Here is a 21,286-nt window from a genome sequence, read left to right as displayed (position 1 = left end):
CCTTAAACTCACAGGAGGAGTTTTAGCCCATTCTTCCTGCAGAGCTGCTTTTGCTCCGTACTGGAAGCCTCAAGTTTGTCTCTCTTCAAGCCAGTTCATCTGAGATCTGGGCTGTGATTGGCCAATGCAAAAGGCAGATTTGTTTTTCTTAAGCCATTCTGTTGTGGACTTGCTCCAGTATTTTGGGGGGCATTGTCGTGTCACCCAACTTCTACAGAGTTTATCTGATGTACACACACTCTCACAGTATCACATAGAATTTTTTGATGCCCTTGGATATTCACCTTTGCACTAATGATTCTAAGCTGGCCAGACCCTAATGCATCAAAGCAGCCCAAATTTCTTCCACCATGCTTTATGGTCAGGATGATAATTTAATGGTAATGACTTCTTGGCAAAGTAGCATCAGTCCCAATTTGCTTCCATTTGTTGATTGTTTGTTTGTAGTAATCACTTTGTAACTCTGTTGAGCTTAATGTAAATCAACAATTTTTGATTGTAGATCCACAGACAGCTATTTTTGGTGCAGCACTAGCTCACATACCTGTATTGTTCTTGTATGGGAGTTTGAGTGTTCACTTTTTCCACTAGCAATAGAATGGTTTTATGGTTGTTCTCAGTAAACACATTAATGATTTTCTTTTTTCCTTTTTTTGTCACATTACATTTGTTAATACTTTTGACTTGGGTAAAAATCCATGCATTTTTATAAAAAAAAATCCTGTTTAAAACTAACTGTTACAATTAAACAAAGTGACCATTCTACATATTTATTTATATATATATATATATATATATCAGTGGTGGATGCTGGTCTTTCAAGGAGGGGAATCTCAATTTCGGCCTACATCTTAACATATGTAGTTTTATTTTTACGTAAATTCTACTCTCCCTGAGATTTATTTTTTTGGTAAACAAAAGGCATTATTTTCAAGTTTTCACTACACAACAAAAAGGTACCCATTCTTTACATTGAACAATTACATAAAAACAATGCTATGACATGAATAAACATAAAATGATCAGTAAAAAAAACATTACGCAACATCTTTAAAGTTGGTAAAGGAAAAAAATGCAGGTAAATTTTCCTGCCCCATAGACCCCCAGAGACGCTGAGCGTCCGATGGGCGGGACAAAGCCCAGCATTTATCCAATGACTCGTTTCGCAGCGCGCTTTGCTCCGCTATTGAAGTCTATGCACTGTTTACAGCAGCGCTGTGAAGCTGCGGGAATGAGGGAGAGGAAAGCCGCGGCGTTACCAGTGATAAGAAGCTGATTCTGAACTAAGTTCAGCGCGGTGTAGCGCATATTTAATCAGTGACATGTACACACAACAGTATATATTCAATCACTCATATATATATATATATATATATATATATATATATATATATATATATATACATATATATATATATATATATGTATATATATATATGTATATATATATACAGTCTTCTTGTTTGCCAAAGGAAAAGGTTGCTTTTAAATGATGTTCCCAGATGTTTTTGCTTCTATACTGTATGTAAACAAAATTAACAGCTTGGAAGGATTAGTAAAACTTCTTTATAATCAAAAAGTAGAATATCTCTATTCTCCTGCCATTAAGATTTAATCTTTAGCCAGGCCTAAATTGTCATAAATAAGTGTGGTCTAAAAAACAACCCCAGTGTGTCATAATGTGCATTTTTGCTGAACTAAATTGTTGTATTGATGCTTTTTGTTCTTTGTTATTAACACATAGTGTCAACATATGCTTATGCCCAAAAGTTGAACACTGTTACTGCCTCATGATTAGGTATATAAGCTATTTGCAGGTTTAATACAAATGGTTTAATAGAATTATAGTTTTTTTTTCTAATTCTCCACTTGTTAAAGATACATTTTTCTGTTCTGAAATATTCAGTAAAATTCTTCAGTGGAGATATGAAATGTATTTATTTCAGAGGCTGTATTTGTGTCAACTCTGTGCATTGTGCTTTGCATGACCCCCGTGTTTGTTGACTGACCTGGCTTGCCTGTTGCCTTTTTGCCCTCCTATAAAGGGGGCAGAGGAGCAGTTTTCGCTTTTTGGAGAAGTACGACCCGACACCCCCTTCCGTATGCCCTTCTGCATCCCCTTCTGCCAGGATGAGGAGTTGGCGGGAGGCGGTCGCCGTGGCTCCCGGAGAAGCCGTGACTCACCTACCCCCATGGAGATGGACCCCATCTTTGACATGGATGTCCTGATGTCAGAGTTTTCAGACACGCTCTTTTCAACGCTGGCCTCTCACCAGCCAGTGGCTTGGCCTAATCCCAGAGAGATTGGTAAGGAAGTAACTTCTTACTGTTACTGATAAACATAAAAACTCAGTAAAACCTGAGTAATCAGCCTGAACAATGGCTTTACTCTCTCTTCTAGTAGATTCTTTATGTAACAGAAACAGTGATTGTATGCAAACAAAAAAGTAAGAATACTACATAAAATAATTTGTGCTTCACATAGTATTAAAAAATAAAAAAAAATCTGCCATTTTAGAGCTGGAGCTGAACCCGAGGAGAGCTAGAGCTAAACACAGAGAGCAAGAACTGAACCCGGGGAGACCTAGAGCTGAACCTGAGGATAGCTAGAGCTAAACACGGTCTGCGGTCTGCTAGAGCTAAACCCGGTCTGCTAGTGCTGAACCCAGGGAGAGCTAGAGCTAAACCCGGAGAGCTAGAGCTAAACCTGGTCTGCTAGAGCTAAACCTGGAGAGCTAGAGCTAAACCCTGTACTGCTAGAGCTAAACCCGGAAGAGCTAGAGCTGAACCCTGTACTCCTAGAGCTAAACCCTGTACTGCTAGAGCTGACCCCGGAGAGCTAGAGCTGACCCCGGAGAGCTAGAGCTGACCCCGGAGAGCTAGAGCTAAACCCTGAGAGCTAGAGCTAGACCCGGAGAGCTAGAGCTGACCCCGGAGAGCTAGAGCTGACCCCGGAGAGCTAGAGCTGACCCCGGAGAGCTAGAGCTGACCCCGGAGAGCTAGAGCTGACCCCGGAGAGCTAGAGCTAAACCCTGAGAGCTAGAGCTAGACCCGGAGAGCTAGAACTGACCCCGGGGAGCTAGAGCTAGACCCGGAGAGCTAGAGGTAAACCTGGTCTGCTAGAGCTAAACCCAGGTAAAGCTAGAGCTAAACCCAGGTAAAGCTAGAGCTAAACCAGGGGAGAGCTAGAGCTGAACCCTGGAGAGCTAGATCTGAACCCGGAGAGCTAGAGATGGACCCGGGGGGTTAGAGCTGAACCCGGGGAGAGCTAGAGCTGAACCCGGGGAGAGCTAGAGCTGAACCAGGGGAGAGCTAGAGCTGAACCCGGGGCCCTTTAACCAATGAGAGAAAATTGTATTAATTTATTTAGATTTTTTTTTCTCTCAAAACTGTGTTTTTGCGTTAATTTTGTTTTGATATGTAATGCTATAGTGTAGCATATGTATATGTGTATATATAATGTAATAATGTTTTTAAAGAAAACTCAGTTTGAAATTCACAGTCTTTGTGTAATATTTTTATCTCAAGCCCAAAAAAGCTGACATTTAAAAATTATTAAAATATTTAGATGTTGGAAAGATTGTGGCATTTTTAATGATTTAACGTAATTTACCACAAACATCTCAGTGTACTACTCAGTGTTCCACTTTCTGCACTGTCATTCCTCATGCCCTCTACCTTCCTGTCCTTTCAGCACATGCAGGTAATGCAGACATGATTCAGCCAGGTCTCATCCCACTACAGCCTAACCTGGACTTCATGGACACCTTTGAGCCTCTTCAAGGTAAAACCAGATTCAGATTGTTAACTCGGTTGTTGGGTGATTTGCATGTGTTTTCATGTTAGGCATCCTGCTGTTACTGTACAAAATATGTGATGTGGTATTTATTTTGTTATGGTTTGAATTATGTGAAATATGTACAGATTTCTAACTGATTTAACTGAGAGAACCTGATTTTTCACATTCTTTAAAATAACCCCACTCAGAAGTCAAATAAAATAATTCCAAGAGTAGCAGCACTTCAGTGGTGCATTAGCACAAAATTAGCCATCTGAATTGACCCTTCTTCCCTTTTCCTCTTAACCAGATCTATTTCACGCTCTGCGTCAGCCAGTGTACCCCTCCACCTCCCCCACTGCCCCAACCACCACTCCTTTACCCAGCATCAGCACCCAAGCACAGGTAACACCTACACAACTCACTTCCCTCCTGGACGTCTAAGGCAAGGTTGTTAGTTCTGCCTGTGCTCTTTTTCCGTAAAATAGATATAAAAGGCAGCTGTGGAACGGTTTAGCAATTTGTTTAAGATTTTTTTATGTTCAGACTCTCACTCTCACTCTCACCTATTAATTAACACAGTAGATATTAATTAATAACTACACCAGATTTGCACCAATTTTGGCTTAAACCCAACAATTATGTCTTATGCCTGTTTAAACAGGCTGGTAATGATTAGTACATACAAGAAAAAAAGACTAACATTGTGTTTTTTTTTTTTATTCAAATTTTTTCATTTTATTCTCATTGCCATTTTTCGGCACTATAAAGGAGCACCGGAATATAACGTCTATTTTCATACATAAGGTGCACTGGATTATAAGGCGCATTATGTGATAATAGTTAGGAATAGTCAAACAGTCTCGCCGCTGGGTGAGTAATGGATTTCCGTTTACTTCCAATTAGGCTGGGTGTAGCAGCATTAGCATTAGCAGCTAATCACTAGTGCTAGCTGCGGTTAGCGACTATTGCCGCCTGTCAGCGCTACACTGAGAAACCCTAAGTGTTTTGGTAAACCAGGGCAATATTAGCTAGTTGTTCGTTCCACGTAGCTTATTTCCATAAGGTAAGCGCGCAGGCTACTGGCTGTTAATAATCACCTCTGATTGGCGAAAAAGTTAGCGAGTAGCGGGTAATGCTAATACTGCTGAAGAACTAAACTGATACTCCTGTATAACTCTGTACTTCAGCAGAGTGTCTTTACTGCTCCTTAATACCTGACTGGTAAAATACATAAGGTGCACTGGATTATAAGGCACGAATTTGGGAACATTAAACGATTTTTAGTTGAGCCTTATCGTGCGAAAAATATGGTAATTTGTAAAGCATTTACTCTCTAATGTGTTTTTAAAAATTCTAAGCCAATTTGGTGGCTGAAATGTTGGTGCATTTTACCTCTAACCCATCCTTGCTTTCTCTGTTAAAATTGACAGTCAAATTGTAGCTAATCAGCATACAAATTGATCATCATTTACAAAAATATTTTGAAAATATAGTAAACCAATACAGATGACATTTATTGCATTGTGTGCTTAATACCTTACCTGTGTGTTCATCACTGCAGACGTCCTTGATGTCACCCATACATCTCCCTCCGGAACTTCCATCCATCTCACTGCCCACTCCTTCAATACCTAATCAAGACAATATTAGCTCTGTTGACCCGTCCTACCAGCAGAACTACATGCCTCTGTTCACAGGACCGTTAGCATCCTCAGCCCCTCACTCTCTGCAGTGTCAGACTGTGGTCACACTCCCTCAGCCTGTAAGCAGTCTGCCCCAGTCCGCCCAAAGCAGTCCCTCTCCGTCGGTGGTCACGCACACTGCCTCCTCCACTGTTACTCCCAGTGCTGCCGCTACCAGCCACAGGTCAAACTTCTCCTCCCTCTCCGCTGTCCCCTCTCATCCATCTCAGCCCCCGCCCGGGCCTGCACCCCCACCCTGTGCCTCTTTACCTCCTCAGCCTCAGAACTTTGCTTTACCCCGACCCATCCAGCCCTCGCTGTCCAGCAAAAAGACCCGCCATGTGAACATTGCCCCTGCTAATTCAACATCCCAGCTCGTTCTGACCGGTGAGTTCTTTCCTCAGAAACTAGCTGACCTAGCTGATTCAGAATTCTGCTGACCAGGAGATTAGGCACACTTCACAGAAAGTAAAATGTATAAATCTGCACAATTGTGGCTATTTAAAAAAAACCCGTACCGGTGGGACCGTAAACAAAACCGCAGTTTCATGTTCGGTGGTTATTCAGGCAGAAAGTCTAGATCCAGAATAGAAAAAAAGGCAACAGGAAAACAAGTGACTGTAATTATCCCACACCAGCACTGTTTGGTCTGGTTAACATTTAACTAGTCCGGGTCTGAAGGAATCTGGAGCAGCATTTGTGGTGAAAATGTGTTCCAACTATCAAATATACTCCTCAGGTTTAAGCTAAATTGCTCTTCAGATGCAGTTTAACCTGATTTTTTTTACCCAGATAATTAATAAAGTTACTAAATAAATCCAGTTCTCCTACTATTCCATGCTAATCTGTTCCACACTAAACACGGCATTGCTCGCCGCTTACGTCCACACAGCTCCTTTTACCGTGTGTACATCTGCGCCATGCATCACATTTTTGCTAATTTACTTTCTTGCTTCTGTGCGAGACGTCTCTGACCAATCAGATGACAGAACGTTTTGCGTTTGTAGATCGTTTATTCGTTTGTAGATCTGCATTTTGGTGACTGAGAGAGAAAACACTCCATGTAAAGGAACTTAACTGATTCGGACTATAGAAACCATAGAAAACCATAGTTTTTTAGTAGGAACACAGAAATTAGAGATAAAAAGTGAAATAAATGGTTATGATTTTGATTTGAACTTGCTTCTTGCCTTTTGGGGGGGGGGATGTAAAATTTTCTTTTACCAAAGGGTAAAATGATCACCAGAAACGCGTACAAGACCAGGGGGGTTGGGCTCACACATCATCAGCCAGAACTATTTGTTTGACATCCTCAACAATATGTATATATAATTCTATCAAAGGTGCTTCATATATTGTGCAGTCTTTTGTCGAAAGTTCTATATAAATAAAAGTTTAATTAGTTAATTACAATATGGATTAAGTATATTTGTAAAGGTAAACTAAAACTGCTTTATTGTACGCCTGTACTGTAATAATCATTTTGGAAGCTGTTTGGTTAGTATAATTCAGCCATGTGTTGTGTTATATTTTAATTAAAGTATGCACATTAAGCACTGTTGTATATGTGTACATTTATAAGCTCCCTTTCCAGGACCTGCTGGTGCTGTATTTGTCACTCCACCCTCACTAAAACCCACTGATGTGGTCCCTACTACAGGCATGGTCATCACCTCATCCAGTATTCCACGTGTGAGTGATCATGTTCTATGATAACTAAATACTTCTGGATTGGCTGACTTCACATGTCTCGGAGGAAGCATGTGTTAGTCTTCACCCTCCTGGTGTGTTGGGGCATCACTAGTGAAAGGGCGAGTCCTAATTCAGTGGGTTGGGTAATTGGCTGTGCAAAATTGGGGAGAAAATGGGAAAAATTAGAAATAAAATCATAAATAAATTAATAACAAAACAACTGTATCTGATAGTAACATTAGATTAATTAAAGTCTTTCTGAACATCAAAAGCAAGGTAAATAATGTACTAATCTCTGTTTTTCTTCTTCTTTGTGTTCTAGGGGCCTGGGTTTCATATACTCACACAGAGTCAGAAATCCCCTCAGCTTATTGTTCCTAAGGAGGAAACAGCCTTAAGTGCTTCTAGTATCATGAGCCCAGCACCATCTTCAGCAAATGAGATTCTCTTTACTGGTTAGTTTTCATTTCTAAAGCCAAAAATAACTGAGATCACATTTCAGTCCTTCTGTTTCTCTACATACTTTCTTTATTCTCCTTTCCTTCTGTCCTTATCAGAAACCAACAAGACCACCACAGATCAGGTCTTATTTGTGTGGTGAATCATTCGCAGCACTGCAGTGACACTGGCATGGTGTTGTTAAGTGTGTTCTTGCTGATATGAGTGGTACAGACACATCAGTGCTGTTGGAGTTTTTAAACATTGTGTTGATGTAAAGTAAGAGACAGGATCTCATCTGTTGCTGCACAGTTTGTGTTTGTTGTCCTCTGATGCTGCAGAGGGTCAACCTACACAAATTAATGCAACTAGTTCAATCACCATGGCAAGCAATGTTGTAACCCATTCTAGATTGTTCTGTAACTTGGTCCATAGTTACCTAGTTGGCTTCAAATCAAATCAAATTTATTTGAATAGTGCATTTTACAACTGATGTCACAAAACAGCTTTACAGAAATGTGATCACAGGACAAAGAATCAGCCAAAACCTTTAAAAATAAAAATACAGAACACAGAACCCCCAGTGAGCGCGGAGGCAACTCCCTCAGAGCTGCAGGAGGAGGAAGAAACCTTATGAGGACCAAGACTCATATATAAGAGGGGACCATCCTACCACTGGTCAAACGGCTTTTAAATTAATTTTAAAAAGTCATTATACATCCATATAGGTCTAATATATTCAGGAGTATAGCAGCGCCAGTAAGGAAAGCAGTTTGTGTTCATGTAAGTTTGGATGCAATCTCTAGTGGAGAGTAAGCAACTAGTCTGAGGCATGTTGCAAAACTGGATGATGAGCAGCTGATCTGCAGTGGGTGATGGAGAAGAGCTGACTTTATAAACTTCCATCAGTCTTGCCGGACAGGGGGCATGAGAACCAACATCCAACATTCATTGGTCAGTAACTCGGAGGAAGGCACAGAGATGGAATTAGTTTTAACTGGATTTATGTAAAACAGAGAATATAAAACATTATCAGAGTGTGGCAAATGACTCCGGCAGAACTGAATAAAACAGCCTAACTAAAGGCAGAGAGCCAGAAGGTAACATAGACACGGAGGCTCCCTGAAAAACCGGCATCCACCCACTCCACCCTCCACAAACCTGAGTGACCGTGTGCAGTGGGAGAACAACAGCACCAGCATCTCAATTTACCCACAATTCCCTCTGTCCATGAACCCCTGAATCTGCAGCCTTATCTAAAGGGAAAAACATTAATTACCAAAAGCTAAACTAAACAAGTAAGTTTTCAGTCTTAAAGACTTAAAGATTGAGACTGTGTCTGAGTCCTGAACATATTGGGGGAGATTATTCCAGAGTTGAGGCGCTTTATAAGAGAAAGCTCTTCCTCCTGCAGAGCTCCTCTGAATTTTAGGAACTACTAAGAAACCAGCACCCTGAGATTGCTTTATACGTTAACAGCAGAATTTTATAGTCTATGTGGAATTTAACTGGAAGCAGTGCAGTGCTGACAGGACTGGACTAATATGCTCAAATTTTGTAGTTTTAGTAAGGACCCTGGCTGCAGCATTTTGAACTAGCTGAAGTTTATTTAAGTTACTGCAGGAACATCCAGACAGTAGCGCATTACAATAATCTAGCCTTGAGGTAATGAAGGCATGGACTAATTTTTCTGCAGGGATAAGGCATTTCTTGGTGTAGCTGTTCTAGTAACATTAGATATGTGTTTATTGAATGCTAGATCTGAATCTATAATAAAGCGAAGGTTTTTAGCTGCTGAACCATGCGTGACGGAGAAGTCGGCTCGGTTTAACATTAAGTCTTATAATTTATTTCTAGCAGCTTTGAGGACTAATAGGAGAACTTCTGTTTTATCACTATTTAATAGGAGAAAGTTCTGAGACATCCATAATTTCACATCTTTTATACAATCCTCAATTTTCTTTAATCTCACTCTGTCATCAGGTTTGGCTGATATGAAGAGCTGTGTGTCATCCGCAACAGTGAAAATTAACACCATGTTTTCTGATGACTTTAAAAATAAATAATAAATCATTTTAAAATGAAATAATAACGGTCCTAAGACAGAGCCTTGTGGAATTTCATATCTTACCTTAGTATAACTGGAAGGTATATCATTTACCTTCACAAACTGATAACGATCAGTTAAGCTATGTCCATTACACCCAAAAAATGTCCACTGGGTTTTATGCTGAGTAGCAGCTAAGATTTGAGCTGAACTAGCCCGCTTGCAAGTTTCCATGGCTTATGGCCTGCTGTTGTGTTTTTAAACTTGGCAACCCCAGGGGTGGGGAATGTGTGTTGGAGAATAAGCAGAAGGCGGAGTCAGAGACCACACCACAGTTTTCTGTAATGTACTACACAGTTCTAGTTAGAAATTACTTTCTTTACCTTTGATGATAACAGATAGCAGTCCTTTAACTTTGCATGTTTCCTTGATCATTTTATCATTTACTACTAAAAATATAATCCTAAATGGTCCTTTAAGAACTTCAGCATCACCGCTGTGTTTAATCGACTCATGCCAGCACAACACAATAAACACCACCATGTCAGCGTCAGTGCAGTGCTGAGAATGACAGACCACCCAAATAATAGCTGCTATGTGGGGTCCTAAAAATAGCTTAAACAGCGTGTCCTATATGTGTATATGCAATGTTATGCTTGATTGATGTGTCATAACTGTCTTATATCTATCTTTAGTTTTACATCCTGTAATAACATGTCACACTGTCATGTTTTCAGCAAGAGATGGACGAACTTCAGGTCAAGGATCGCCTCTAGGGGCTGAGCAGGTGCCAAGCCCCCAGTCTCCACTAAGCAGTAGCACAGGCCTGCCAAAGAATGAGGGCAACCAGGTACCTACAGATTTCACTTTTAGTGATTTGCCAGTGGATGTATACCAGCTGTACCATGCTGTCTGTGTCCATGCATCCAGAATTCTCTCACAGTTTAATTAACCTGCCAACATGTTCACACTCTGACCTCGTAGTACGCTTGAACGGTTCTATGTTTCCATGTTTACGCTAAACAATAAGTACGCTTATTGTTTGATCTTGCATTTCACCATGTCATCCAAAGTTTGTCTGCGCAAGTGTATTCATGGCCACTCACGCTGTTTATAGAAGTGCTACAGTCATCCACACTTTTCATCCAAACTCTCCCTCTTTCTTTCTCTCTCTCATTAATAAAAGCTTAAAAAATCTGGTAGGTCACATGGTTTACACATTACATGCACTGTTTGATATTTTAACTGGCAATTTAAAATATTTTGCTTTAAATGAATTAAAAAATGCCCTAAATAAATAGTTTCCATTAATGTATTGGGTAATCACTATTTTAAGAAGTACCATATAAGACTTTTTACAAGCAGATTTTCGAGTAATACAAATGTCATTTTCCCCAAAATCCTAATTTCTGTGAATTGTCTGACGGAGGGGGTTGGATTTGTACTTTTATTTGTAATTTTTTTCAAGGTTGGCTGGTCTGTGTTTGTGTGTGTATTAAATATGTATAGTACAGTGATTAAATAAACAATGCATGTTTTGCATCCCTGGCATTAATGACACAAAGGCACACAGATTGATTAGAGATGGTGATCTAAACTTACAGGTGCTGGTCAACGAATTAGAATAATTTGAAATAGTGCAATCATGAAATTCTTTGAATGCATTTTTTGTGCAGAAAGCAAATCAGGTGTTCACCGCACCTGTCCTACTCGTTAGACTAATCACAGAACTCGTTACCTGGAAAAAAATTTGCTCAGCTGAGCTTTCCAAAAGGCCCATTTAGGCCATTTAACTGTGACAGTGTTGTTTTATTGAATTAGAATAATGGAGAAACCGTTTCATTGAATTAGAATAATTTTTATTATAATTACAATCATCACTTTCTCAGTATTTTGTGGCTGCCCCCTTGGCTTGTATGACTGCCTGAAGTCTCCGCGGCATCGATTTGACCAGCTTGTCGCAAGTTTCCGCACTCACAGCTTCCCAGGCAGTGGCGATGTTCTGCTTCAGTTGGTCCAGCGTAGTAGGCTTTCTGTCGCGAATTTTCCGCTTGACGATGGCCCAAAGGTTTTCAATGACATTGAGGTCAGGCGAGTTGGCCGGCCATGCCAAAACTTCAAGCTGTTTTTTAGTGAACCAATCTTTGGTCGACTTTGCCGCATGAGCCGGTGCAAGATCCTGTTGAAATATGAAGTCTTCTTCGCCGAACTGTTCCTCAACAGTCGGAATCAGGAACGTTTCCAGAACATCTTGATATACGGCAGCATTGACAGTCTTCTTGAGGAAGCAGAGTTTCCCTACACCTCGAGCGGACATGCATCCCCAGACCATAACGCTCTGGGGAAACTTGACGGATCTTTTCACGCACTCGTGGTTGTAGGTTTCGCCACCACGACGCCAGACACGAGGACCTTGGTCACCGAAGGAGATGCAGAAGCGTGATTCGTCACTGAAGACCACTTTCTGCCAGTCTTCAGCAGTCCACTCGCCGTGTTCTTTGGCCCACTTCAGCCGTTTCTCCATTTGTTTCTTGTTCAGCATCGGTTTTACTGCTGGAACGCGAGATTTGAAGCCGAGCTCGCGCAGACGACGGTAAGTGGTTGATCTGGAGACGTCAGCGCCGGTCTGCTTGTTCCACAAGTCGGTGAGCTCGGAAGTGGACTTGAACCGGTTGCTGACTGCGATCTTTCTCAGCTGCTTGTTGTCGCGAGCAGAAGTTTTTCGGACGCCGGAACAGTTGGTGCGCTTGCTGCAGTTTTTCTTGAGAGCTTTGCAGACGGAAGACTGGCTGATGCCGAGCTGCTCAGCAATTTTAGTTTGGGTCAAGCCTTGTTGGCGAAGGGCTTGAATTTGAGCCACTATTCCGGTTGAGAGGTCGCGCTGCTTACCCATGATTGATTTTACAACTTAGAAATTCTACTCAACCCTGACTTTATACTGCACAGTGAACACTCTTCACAGAAAACAAAAATTCGAGCATTTATTCTAATTCAATGAAACGGTTTCTCCATTATTCTAATTCAATAAAACAACACTGTCACAGTTAAATGGCCTAAATGGGCCTTTTGGAAAGCTCAGCTGAGCAAATTTTTTTCCAGGTAACGAGTTCTGTGATTAGTCTAACGAGTAGGACAGGTGCGGTGAACACCTGATTTGCTTTCTGCACAAAAAATGCATTCAAAGAATTTCATGATTGCACTATTTCAAATTATTCTAATTCGTTGACCATCACCTGTAGTCTAGGAGCAAAGTGAGGTTTCAGTGTTTTTAATATTAATAATCATAATTTTTCCACTGCTTCTAGTTCCTGTTGTTTTGTTGTATGCATATTAAACATGACATGAGAGTCAGATACTGTATTGAATAATGAGGGATCATCATGCAGAGTGGCTTTTTTTAAACAGACCTTACTTTTGTGTGCTTGTTAATAAACCTGTCCTTCTTTTGATTGCTTGTGGCCAGAGTCGTCGAGTGAACCACATATCAGCTGAGCAGAAAAGACGATCCAGCATCAACGTCGGCTTCAAGACGCTCTGCGGTTTAGTCCCTACGCTCAAATCACAGTCAAATGTAAATGTAAATCAGTCATTTAATTTAATTTGATTCACTTACAGATATTTGTATGTACATAATACTGTGAGCGGTGTCCCTGTGATATACACAACAAGAGCAGCTGCAGATTAGGTATGAAGGCATACTAATAAAACTGTGTACTGTAGTAATAAAACATTATGGTACTGCGTCTCCAAATGAAGACCTTATTCCAAATTGTAACAGCCATAATAAATCATACATTCATGTGCATTTGAGATGGTTGTGCTGTGATTGCCCTAACCCTCCTCTTAAAGGAATTGGATCATCATTCCAGAGAGCATTATTCCACAGCTCAATAGTATGGGGCTGTGGACCTCTGTATCCCACATCTGGCATTAGGCAAGGTGTCTTTAGGTCCATGTTTATCAGATCCAGATTCTATTGGCAGCACTTCTGTCCAGGGACTAGTCAAGCAGAGTGTGTATATGTGCACGTCATCAGTCAACAATGGATTGTAATTATTAAAAGGGGTGTCCACAAATATTTTGACATATAGTGTGTAATGTATGTATGCTAAAATCAGTAACAGCCATCATAAATTTTGTTCTTAGTTTGTTTATTTTGTTAATTCTGACTGATTTACCACCTTTTGCTTTTGGTTGCCAGATCAGTAACGCTACAACTCTTCAGAAGACAGTGGACTACATTGGGAAGCTGCAGCAGGAGAGGCAGCAGATGCAGGAGGAGACGAGGCGACTGAGGGAGGAAATCGAGGAGCTTAACGCATCCATCAAGTAAGTGTGGTTTTATTTGATTTGTATTTTGATGTTAAACTCTACTAAGCACTGCACTGCAGAAATTGTATTGATTATATGTACCATAATGCATAATGGTCAGTTGTTGATGCCTCGTAGATGTTCCCTAAGTGCAAATTAATTCTTAGTTGAATGTAAATTATTCTGTGTTAAATGTAACCCTACACCTGACCCAAACATTACACGCTAACATTAAGCTTTAAGAGTTGGGTTTTTAATTAGATTTAAGTTTTAGGGTTAGGGTTTAGGGTGGATTTAGCATAAGCATTGAGAATAATTTTCATTCATTAGTTCTTTAGCATCTTTAATGGTCCATCTGAGTAAAGCGATACCAAACCTTCCACTAGAAAGATAATGTGTGGAATTTCTTTGTGAATGCGCATGTTCTGCACGTACATACCTACAACCAAACAGATCACTCGCTGGGAGATACAGCTTTGGAACAAATTTAAGAGACGACATCAGTTTCTCTGATTTTTCTATTTATAGGTTTATGTTTGAGTAAAATAAACATTGTTGTTTTATTCTATAAACTACAGACAACATTTCTCCCAAATTCAGAGCATTTATTTGCAGAAAATGAGAAATGGCTGAAATAACAAAAAAGGTGCAGAGCTTTCAGACCTCAAATAATGCAAAGAAAACAAGTTCATATTCATAAAGACATTTCCGAAATCAATATTTGGTGGAATTATTTTATTCATAGTTTTTATGCATCTTGGCATGTTCTCCTCCTTACACACTGCTTTTGGATAACTTTATGCCACTCCTGGTGCAAAACTTTAGTATTAAACAGTCACTTTAGAATACTTTTAGAGGGGTAGTGTTTAAAGGAAAAATCTGGTGTGAAATCTGTAGTAAAACATAAGTATGAACTTTTGTGAAATAGCCCATCCCTACCATTCTGAAATACAGCACTTTCAGCTGATGCTCCCTACAGGCACCCATGGAAAGCTCAAGTATCTCCGCACTTCATTGGTATAATTCTGGTATAATTTATATACATAAAAATCACTATGTATATAAATAATTTTAGGCCATATTTTCTACCATTGTTCTCCCAATTTAGCTAGGCTTGTTGTCACACCCATTCAGCTGCTACATAGCTGTATATCCCCCATCACAAGTGATGCCACAAAACAAGGAGAATGAAGACTCCAACACATGTCAAATGATGCAGCATTGCTGAGTAGCCAGCATGCGTGGAGAAAAGTGCAGCAGCGTGGTGTCCGATACATCAGCTCACACCTTGTGCTGATTGACCCCTAGAAGTAATGAGGGGAAAGAGTGCCATCTACCCACCCAGAGTGAGAAAGGCCAACTGTGCTCCGGCAGCTGATGGCAAGCTACCTGACCTGGATTCGAACCAGCCATCTCCCGATTATAGTGGCTGCAATTTAGACCACTGGACGACTCAGTGCCCCTGAATAACACCTGTTTTAACCTGTTTAAACACACTGTGGTACAGTTTCTTTCTTGTGCAGAGAAGAGACGAGTCGATGCGATTGCGCAGGCCTCGGGACTGTTGGAGTTGGGAGCTGGGGAAGCTGCTGGCAGCCAGCCGTAAGGGTGGTGGACTCTGCTTTGCTCAGAGTCTAGCTTTGACTGACCATTTGAACAAAGCTAAAACCTTCCTGCAATTGACGGTCTCTTAGACTCCTTTCTTCTGCAATCTACAAGAACTGCTACGTTGTTGAACAACAGACGTCAGCAGACGTCAAGAAGATCCAATGTTCTTTTCACTGCTTCGCTGACCCATTTAGAGAAATCTAAATGTCTGGTCAGAAGAAAGAAGTAAGCACCAAGAAAAAATACTGGGCACACATGTAAAAATAACTGTTAATCGTTGAAGGGTATCTTTTAAAAGTTACAGGATGGCTTTCTATTTGCCCAACTGTGACCTCTAACCTAGGACCTGTGGGAAATAATTTCCGTGGCTATTATCTGTTTCTAATTGGCACCACTTAAGAACTCTTGACATTGCATGGTGCCTTAAAGTCTGGTAAATATTTATACATTGTAGACGTTTAAATCACAAGTTTACATCAGCACAGCACTTTCAGGTATCTTGAAATTAAGTCGACTAAAGTGCAAGATTATATGTTTATAAGCAGAGCCCTCAGAATTCTACCAATGAAGTGTGGAGCTATTTTGAGTTTGTTAATGATGGAGAAATAGTGATTTAATTGGATGGGTTTTTCGGTATGCTGGAAGCATACAGAGGTGGGCTATTTAAGTTCATACTTTGCAAAAAATAAATTGGACCAGCTAAATGTTTAATTTGGGTTAGCATGTAAAATAATGAACAGGACAGCAAATGAGAATTTTACATTTATACTCCAAATATAAGAATATAAATATAAGTAATTAGAAAATGTTAAACTCTATTATTTAGTGTAACAATTTTTACAGATTCAGTTGGGTAACACAGTCCCTTTTCCTGCTGTTCTCTCTCTGGTGCACCTGTTGTCACTTTCATTTGTTCCAAAGCAGGGGAACTCAATTTACAATCACTTATGCTCCCTAACTAGACAGGTTGATATCCCTGAAGTTTAACTGACTATGATAATTAAGTGATCTCGTAATTGTTTGAGCAGTGCAGTTGAGTCAGGTAGACACTAGTAACATGAATGAAATTGTGATACTCAGTGTCTTTCAGTAGTCAAAGCAAATGTCTTTCTGTAATTTTAATTATTTCAAATTGTATCTTTTTGTGTAACAGTTTATGTCAGGAGCAGCTCCCAGCCACAGGGGTGCCCATTACACGGCATCGCTTTGATCACATGAAGGAGAAGTTTGATGAATATGTGAAGAACAGAACTCTTCAGAACTGGAAGTTCTGGATCGTATCCTTTTATCTTCAACCAGAATTAGCCACAATGAACAGAACAACCTTTATCTGATTTAACGATCACATCTGAATTGTTTAGTTTTATTGTTAAAAGATAATGAGTCTTTTATAGTGGCTAAATCAATCTTAAACATATGAAGGGTCAAGAAAAGAAATGGCTGATCAGCATTTTGTTGTCAAAGATTTCCATCTTTTATCCACCACTGACTGTAAGGCTAATATTTCTCACAACCTCTAGAAGTCATAGATACATGCTTTAATTCTTTTGATCAAACCACATCAACCTTTTCATTAGTCACACAGCTTCATCAGTTCACACAGCATGGTTTGTACATGCTATGAGTTTCTCTGGATTACTCATCAAAAACAAAAAAAACAGGCATACATAAAAGGAGTCCGGAATGAAACTTGGTCTTATATTTGACATGGGTGAGAATGTTTGACAGCAAGCTTGGGGTTAGGATCAGGACTAACAATAACCCTAGCATGCAGTTGGTGGCAATAGATACAGAGGAGCATGCACCAGCCAAGTTAATTATCTGGAAGATGCGCGTCGAGTGGTCCAGGGGTCTAAAGCGCTGCCACTATGAGCGGGAGGTCGCAGGTCGAACCTTAGCTTTGCCATCAAGCTGCCGGCGCTCAGAGGGAGCACAATTGGTCGTCCTCCCTCCGGGTGGGTAGATGGCGCTCTCTCCCCACATCACTCCAACGGTGATGTCTGCAGCACAGGGTGTCTGTGAGCTGATGTATCAGAACCGAGTCGCTGCACTTTCCTCCGAGCACACTGGCTCGAAAAGAAGCGGTGGCTGACTTCACATGTATCGGAGGAAGCATGTGTTAGTCTTTGCCCTCCTTGGGGCCTTACTAGTGATAGGGGGAGTCCTAACGAGTGGGTTGGGAAATTGGCCGTGTAAATTAGGGAGAAAATGGGAAAAATTAGAAATAAAAATGTATATATATATATATGGAAGATCTAAACCACAGAGACATTCAGATTTTTTTTAAATAACAGTCATGACTGCGAACAATCAGCGAGAAACCATACCCTCCATCATTCATCCTGTTAGTGCCGGCACCATTGGCAGACAGATGCATTACAGAGGACTAAAAATCTGGATTTGGGAAGGAAGAAGTGCTCATGTGTGTTTGTGAAAAAAGTGACTTTTGTCTGTTATTGTTTGATTGTGACGTTTGCCTAATGGTTTCAGTGCAAAATATAATTAATTTAATTAATTTAAGGTTTAGATAACAGGCCAATAGAGGGAAGGGTTGGAGTAAAGAAGACCGGTTTGAAGGAGTTTGTTTAAAAGAAGTGTGAACAGCAGTAGATAACAATGGGAGAAGTTAGCAGCAGTGTAATTTTGAGTTGTCAAATTTAGTGGTGTCAAGGTATTTATATTGTAAGCACAACTGGCTTCACTTTACCCCATCTGCATTTTCTTTAACAGTCTTTCCACAGTTTAGCATCATCATCAAACCTCTTTTCGAGTCCTTCAATGGAAGTGTGTCCACCACCAACGAGAGCGAGCTATGTGAGACCACCCTGCAGTGGCTGGACCGGGACTGTGCCCTGCCTGTCCTCAGACCTAGTATGTTTTCAAAGTCAATCAAATTTATTTTATTTGTCACATAAACACATTCTGCACTGCCTGGCCAAAAAAAAGTCGCCACTAGAAAAAGGTCACACGCTAATATTTGATTGGACCGTCTAAAGCTTTGATTGTAGCACATATTCACTGTGGCATTGTTTCAATAAGCTTCTGCAATGTCACAAGATTTATTTCAATCCAGTGTTGGATTAATTTTTCACCAAGATCACTCAGCATTGATGATGGTAGAGTCTGACCAACCGCTGCACAAAGCAGCTCTTCTCCATCCAGCACATCCCAAAGAAAGGTTAAGGTCTGGACTCTGTGGTGAACTCTCTCAATCCATGTGTGAAAATGATGATCTCATTCTCCCTGAATCACTCTTTCACTATTCCAGACCCATGAATCCTGACACTGTCATCTTGGAATATGCTCCGTGTCATCAGGGAAGAAAAAATCCATTGATGGAATAATCTGGTCTATATTCAGTATATTCAGGTAGTCAGCTGACCTCATTCTTTCAGCACATACTGTTGCTGAACCTAAACCTGCAGACCAACTGCAGCGACTCCAGCTCATTGGCTTAGCTAAATCCAGGTGGAGACTTGTTTTTGACCAGGCAGTGTACCTAACATAACCAGCACTGAATTTGCAGTCAGCTGTCTTGTCGTATGAAAATGAAATAAAAAAACAATGCATGGATATAATGCATAATTTTTAACATACTTTTTTTTTTAATTACACAAACTACAAATAAATATAGACACAAAAATTGTTTAATTTATGCAGGATTTATTTCTGATTCCCAATGAGTGAAGTGTTAAAGTGATCATTAATGATCATCCGTTTTCCTGTAGATGAGACAAGATTGGAACATTTCTTTTGGTCTGTTTTTCAGGAAGTTGTGTGATAGTATAGGAGGGAAGCTGGTGCTTTATAATGATGTAAACGGTAGACAAAACTAAGTCCTAATTTTTGTTGTTGTTGAAGGAAGAAGACAACTCAAGCAATTCACTCGCTGTAAATATGTGGAGTTATTTAATTAAACGGTTGAAACGGATTGACGTCTCACTTCATTATTTTAGTCGCCAACAAGATTAGTTAGAACAGACTGTGGCTGTAAATCAGTAACCATGCTGCCCATCACGCGCTGTTTTTCTCCAGAGTGTGATGTGCAGGAGTGAACTGGGCAGACGAATTTTCTTTACTCATGCAGCCACGTGTACAAAAATAATAGAAAAAAACTCAACAGTTATAGATAACAGTTATAGGTTTCTCTTTGTGGTTTAATGTAGTGGCAAGCATTGATTCAGCTATTTTAGAGCTCTTCACAGATCCATAGGGGAATAGGTGATAGCCACTGTATGAAGAATGCTGATTGTAATGCAGATTGTAATGCACAAGTTTTACCCAGAAAAATGTAACTGAGAGTAATTACCTTCAGTTGCCATGTTCATAACATGCTAAGCTTAGCTCAAGCTGATTGTCGTCTAAGGCGAGTTCTTCTTTCATGCTTATTCATTGTTTATTTTGCTGCTTAATTTAATATAGGCAGAACCACCTTATTTTATTTTTTGTGCTGTCAAAAGTGACTGTAGTGTATGTGTGAATCCACTAGAGCAAAATGCCCAATACATCAGGCTTTTATTAATTACTTTGATTTGGTCTTCTGTTCTTAGGAAAGGGCTGTCTTCTCTGCAATCATCTTTACAAGTCAAGCTCTGATGTGCTTTAAACTTAATTAAAGTTAACTTAACTTAAATTACCATTTCCTCTTACAAAGCAAATCTCGTCATAGTGATCACATGGACAGATGGGCCCTAGCTGCTCTATTTTTCTAAGCTCTTTATGGGCTTGTGTTTGTGGCTTTATGCAATTCAGCAGATTTTCTGGATGTGTGGTTTTACTCTAAATGGAAATACAGAGAAGTTCCATGTTTGATCTTGATCTGTGATGCGGTCCTGTAGAGCTTGTGATAAAGAAATGCGTCACCAGTCATGAGGTTATCAAACAATGACATAAAGAAGCCCTGCAACTGCAACCTGCAAACTCTCTCTACCTCCCTCTACCTCTCTCTACCTCTCTCTACCTCTCTCTACCTCCCTCTAACTCTCTCTACCTCCCTCTAACTCTCTCTACCTCCCTCTACCTCTCTCTACCTCTCTCTACCTCTCTCTACCTCCCTCTAACTCTCTCTACCTCCCTCTACCTCTCTCTACCTCTCTCTACCTCCCTCTACCTCTCTCTACCTCTCTCTACCTCCCTCTAACTCTCTCTACCTCCCTCTAACTCCCTCTAACTCTCTCTACCTCCCTCTACCTCTCTCTACCTCCCTCTAACTCTCTCTACCTCCCTCTAACTCTCTCTACCTCCCTCTACCTCTCTCTACCTCTCTCTACCTCCCTCTACCTCTCTCTACCTCTCTCTACCTCCCTCTAACTCTCTCTACCTCCCTCTAACTCCCTCTAACTCTCTCTACCTCCCTCTAACTCTCTCTACCTCCCTCTAACTCTCTCTAACTCCCTCTAACTCTCTCTACCTCCCTCTACCTCTCTCTAACTCTCTCTACCTCCCTCTACCTCCCTCTACCTCTCTCTACCTCCCTCTAACTCCCTCTACCTCCCTCTACCTCTCTCTACCTCCCTCTACCTCTCTCTACCTCCCTCTAACTCTCTCTACCTCCCTCTACCTCTCTCTACCTCCCTCTAACTCTCTCTACCTCCCTCTACCTCTCTCTACCTCCCTCTAACTCTCTCTACCTCCCTCTAACTCCCTCTACCTCTCTCTACCTCCCTCTAACTCTCTCTACCTCCCTCTAACTCTCTCTACCTCCCTCTAACTCCCTCTAACTCTCTC

General features: G+C 40.6%; 1 protein-coding gene across 13 annotated transcripts in view; it reads left to right on the top strand.

Moving 5' to 3' along the window:
• Nucleotides 1-21,286, top strand: part of LOC103024189 (MLX interacting protein) — a 57,314-nt gene that overhangs the window by 17,612 nt on the left and 18,416 nt on the right. For 4 of the 13 annotated variants that reach the window (XM_049470739.1, XM_049470737.1, XM_049470738.1 and 1 more), the window contains exons 6-16: nucleotides 2,046-2,307; nucleotides 3,695-3,784; nucleotides 4,089-4,183; nucleotides 5,343-5,850; nucleotides 7,046-7,155; nucleotides 7,478-7,610; nucleotides 10,378-10,490; nucleotides 13,104-13,217; nucleotides 13,842-13,969; nucleotides 16,713-16,836; nucleotides 18,301-18,430. In XM_049470739.1, coding sequence (XP_049326696.1) covers nucleotides 2,046-2,307; nucleotides 3,695-3,784; nucleotides 4,089-4,183; nucleotides 5,343-5,850; nucleotides 7,046-7,155; nucleotides 7,478-7,610; nucleotides 10,378-10,490; nucleotides 13,104-13,217; nucleotides 13,842-13,969; nucleotides 16,713-16,836; nucleotides 18,301-18,430 — 1,807 coding nt within the window. Of the gene's footprint in view, nucleotides 1-2,045; nucleotides 2,308-3,694; nucleotides 3,785-4,088; nucleotides 4,184-5,342; nucleotides 5,851-7,045; nucleotides 7,156-7,477; nucleotides 7,611-10,377; nucleotides 10,491-13,103; nucleotides 13,218-13,841; nucleotides 13,970-16,712; nucleotides 16,837-18,289; nucleotides 18,431-21,286 lie in introns of those variants that run through there. The other 9 variants (XM_049470745.1, XM_049470744.1, XM_049470742.1 and 6 more) reach the window with 6 other exon arrangements.

Source organism: Astyanax mexicanus, chromosome 22 (genome assembly GCF_023375975.1).
Source record: "Astyanax mexicanus isolate ESR-SI-001 chromosome 22, AstMex3_surface, whole genome shotgun sequence".
Taxonomy (NCBI): Eukaryota; Metazoa; Chordata; class Actinopteri; order Characiformes; family Acestrorhamphidae; genus Astyanax; species Astyanax mexicanus.
This window is presented reverse-complemented; position numbering and strand designations above follow the sequence as displayed.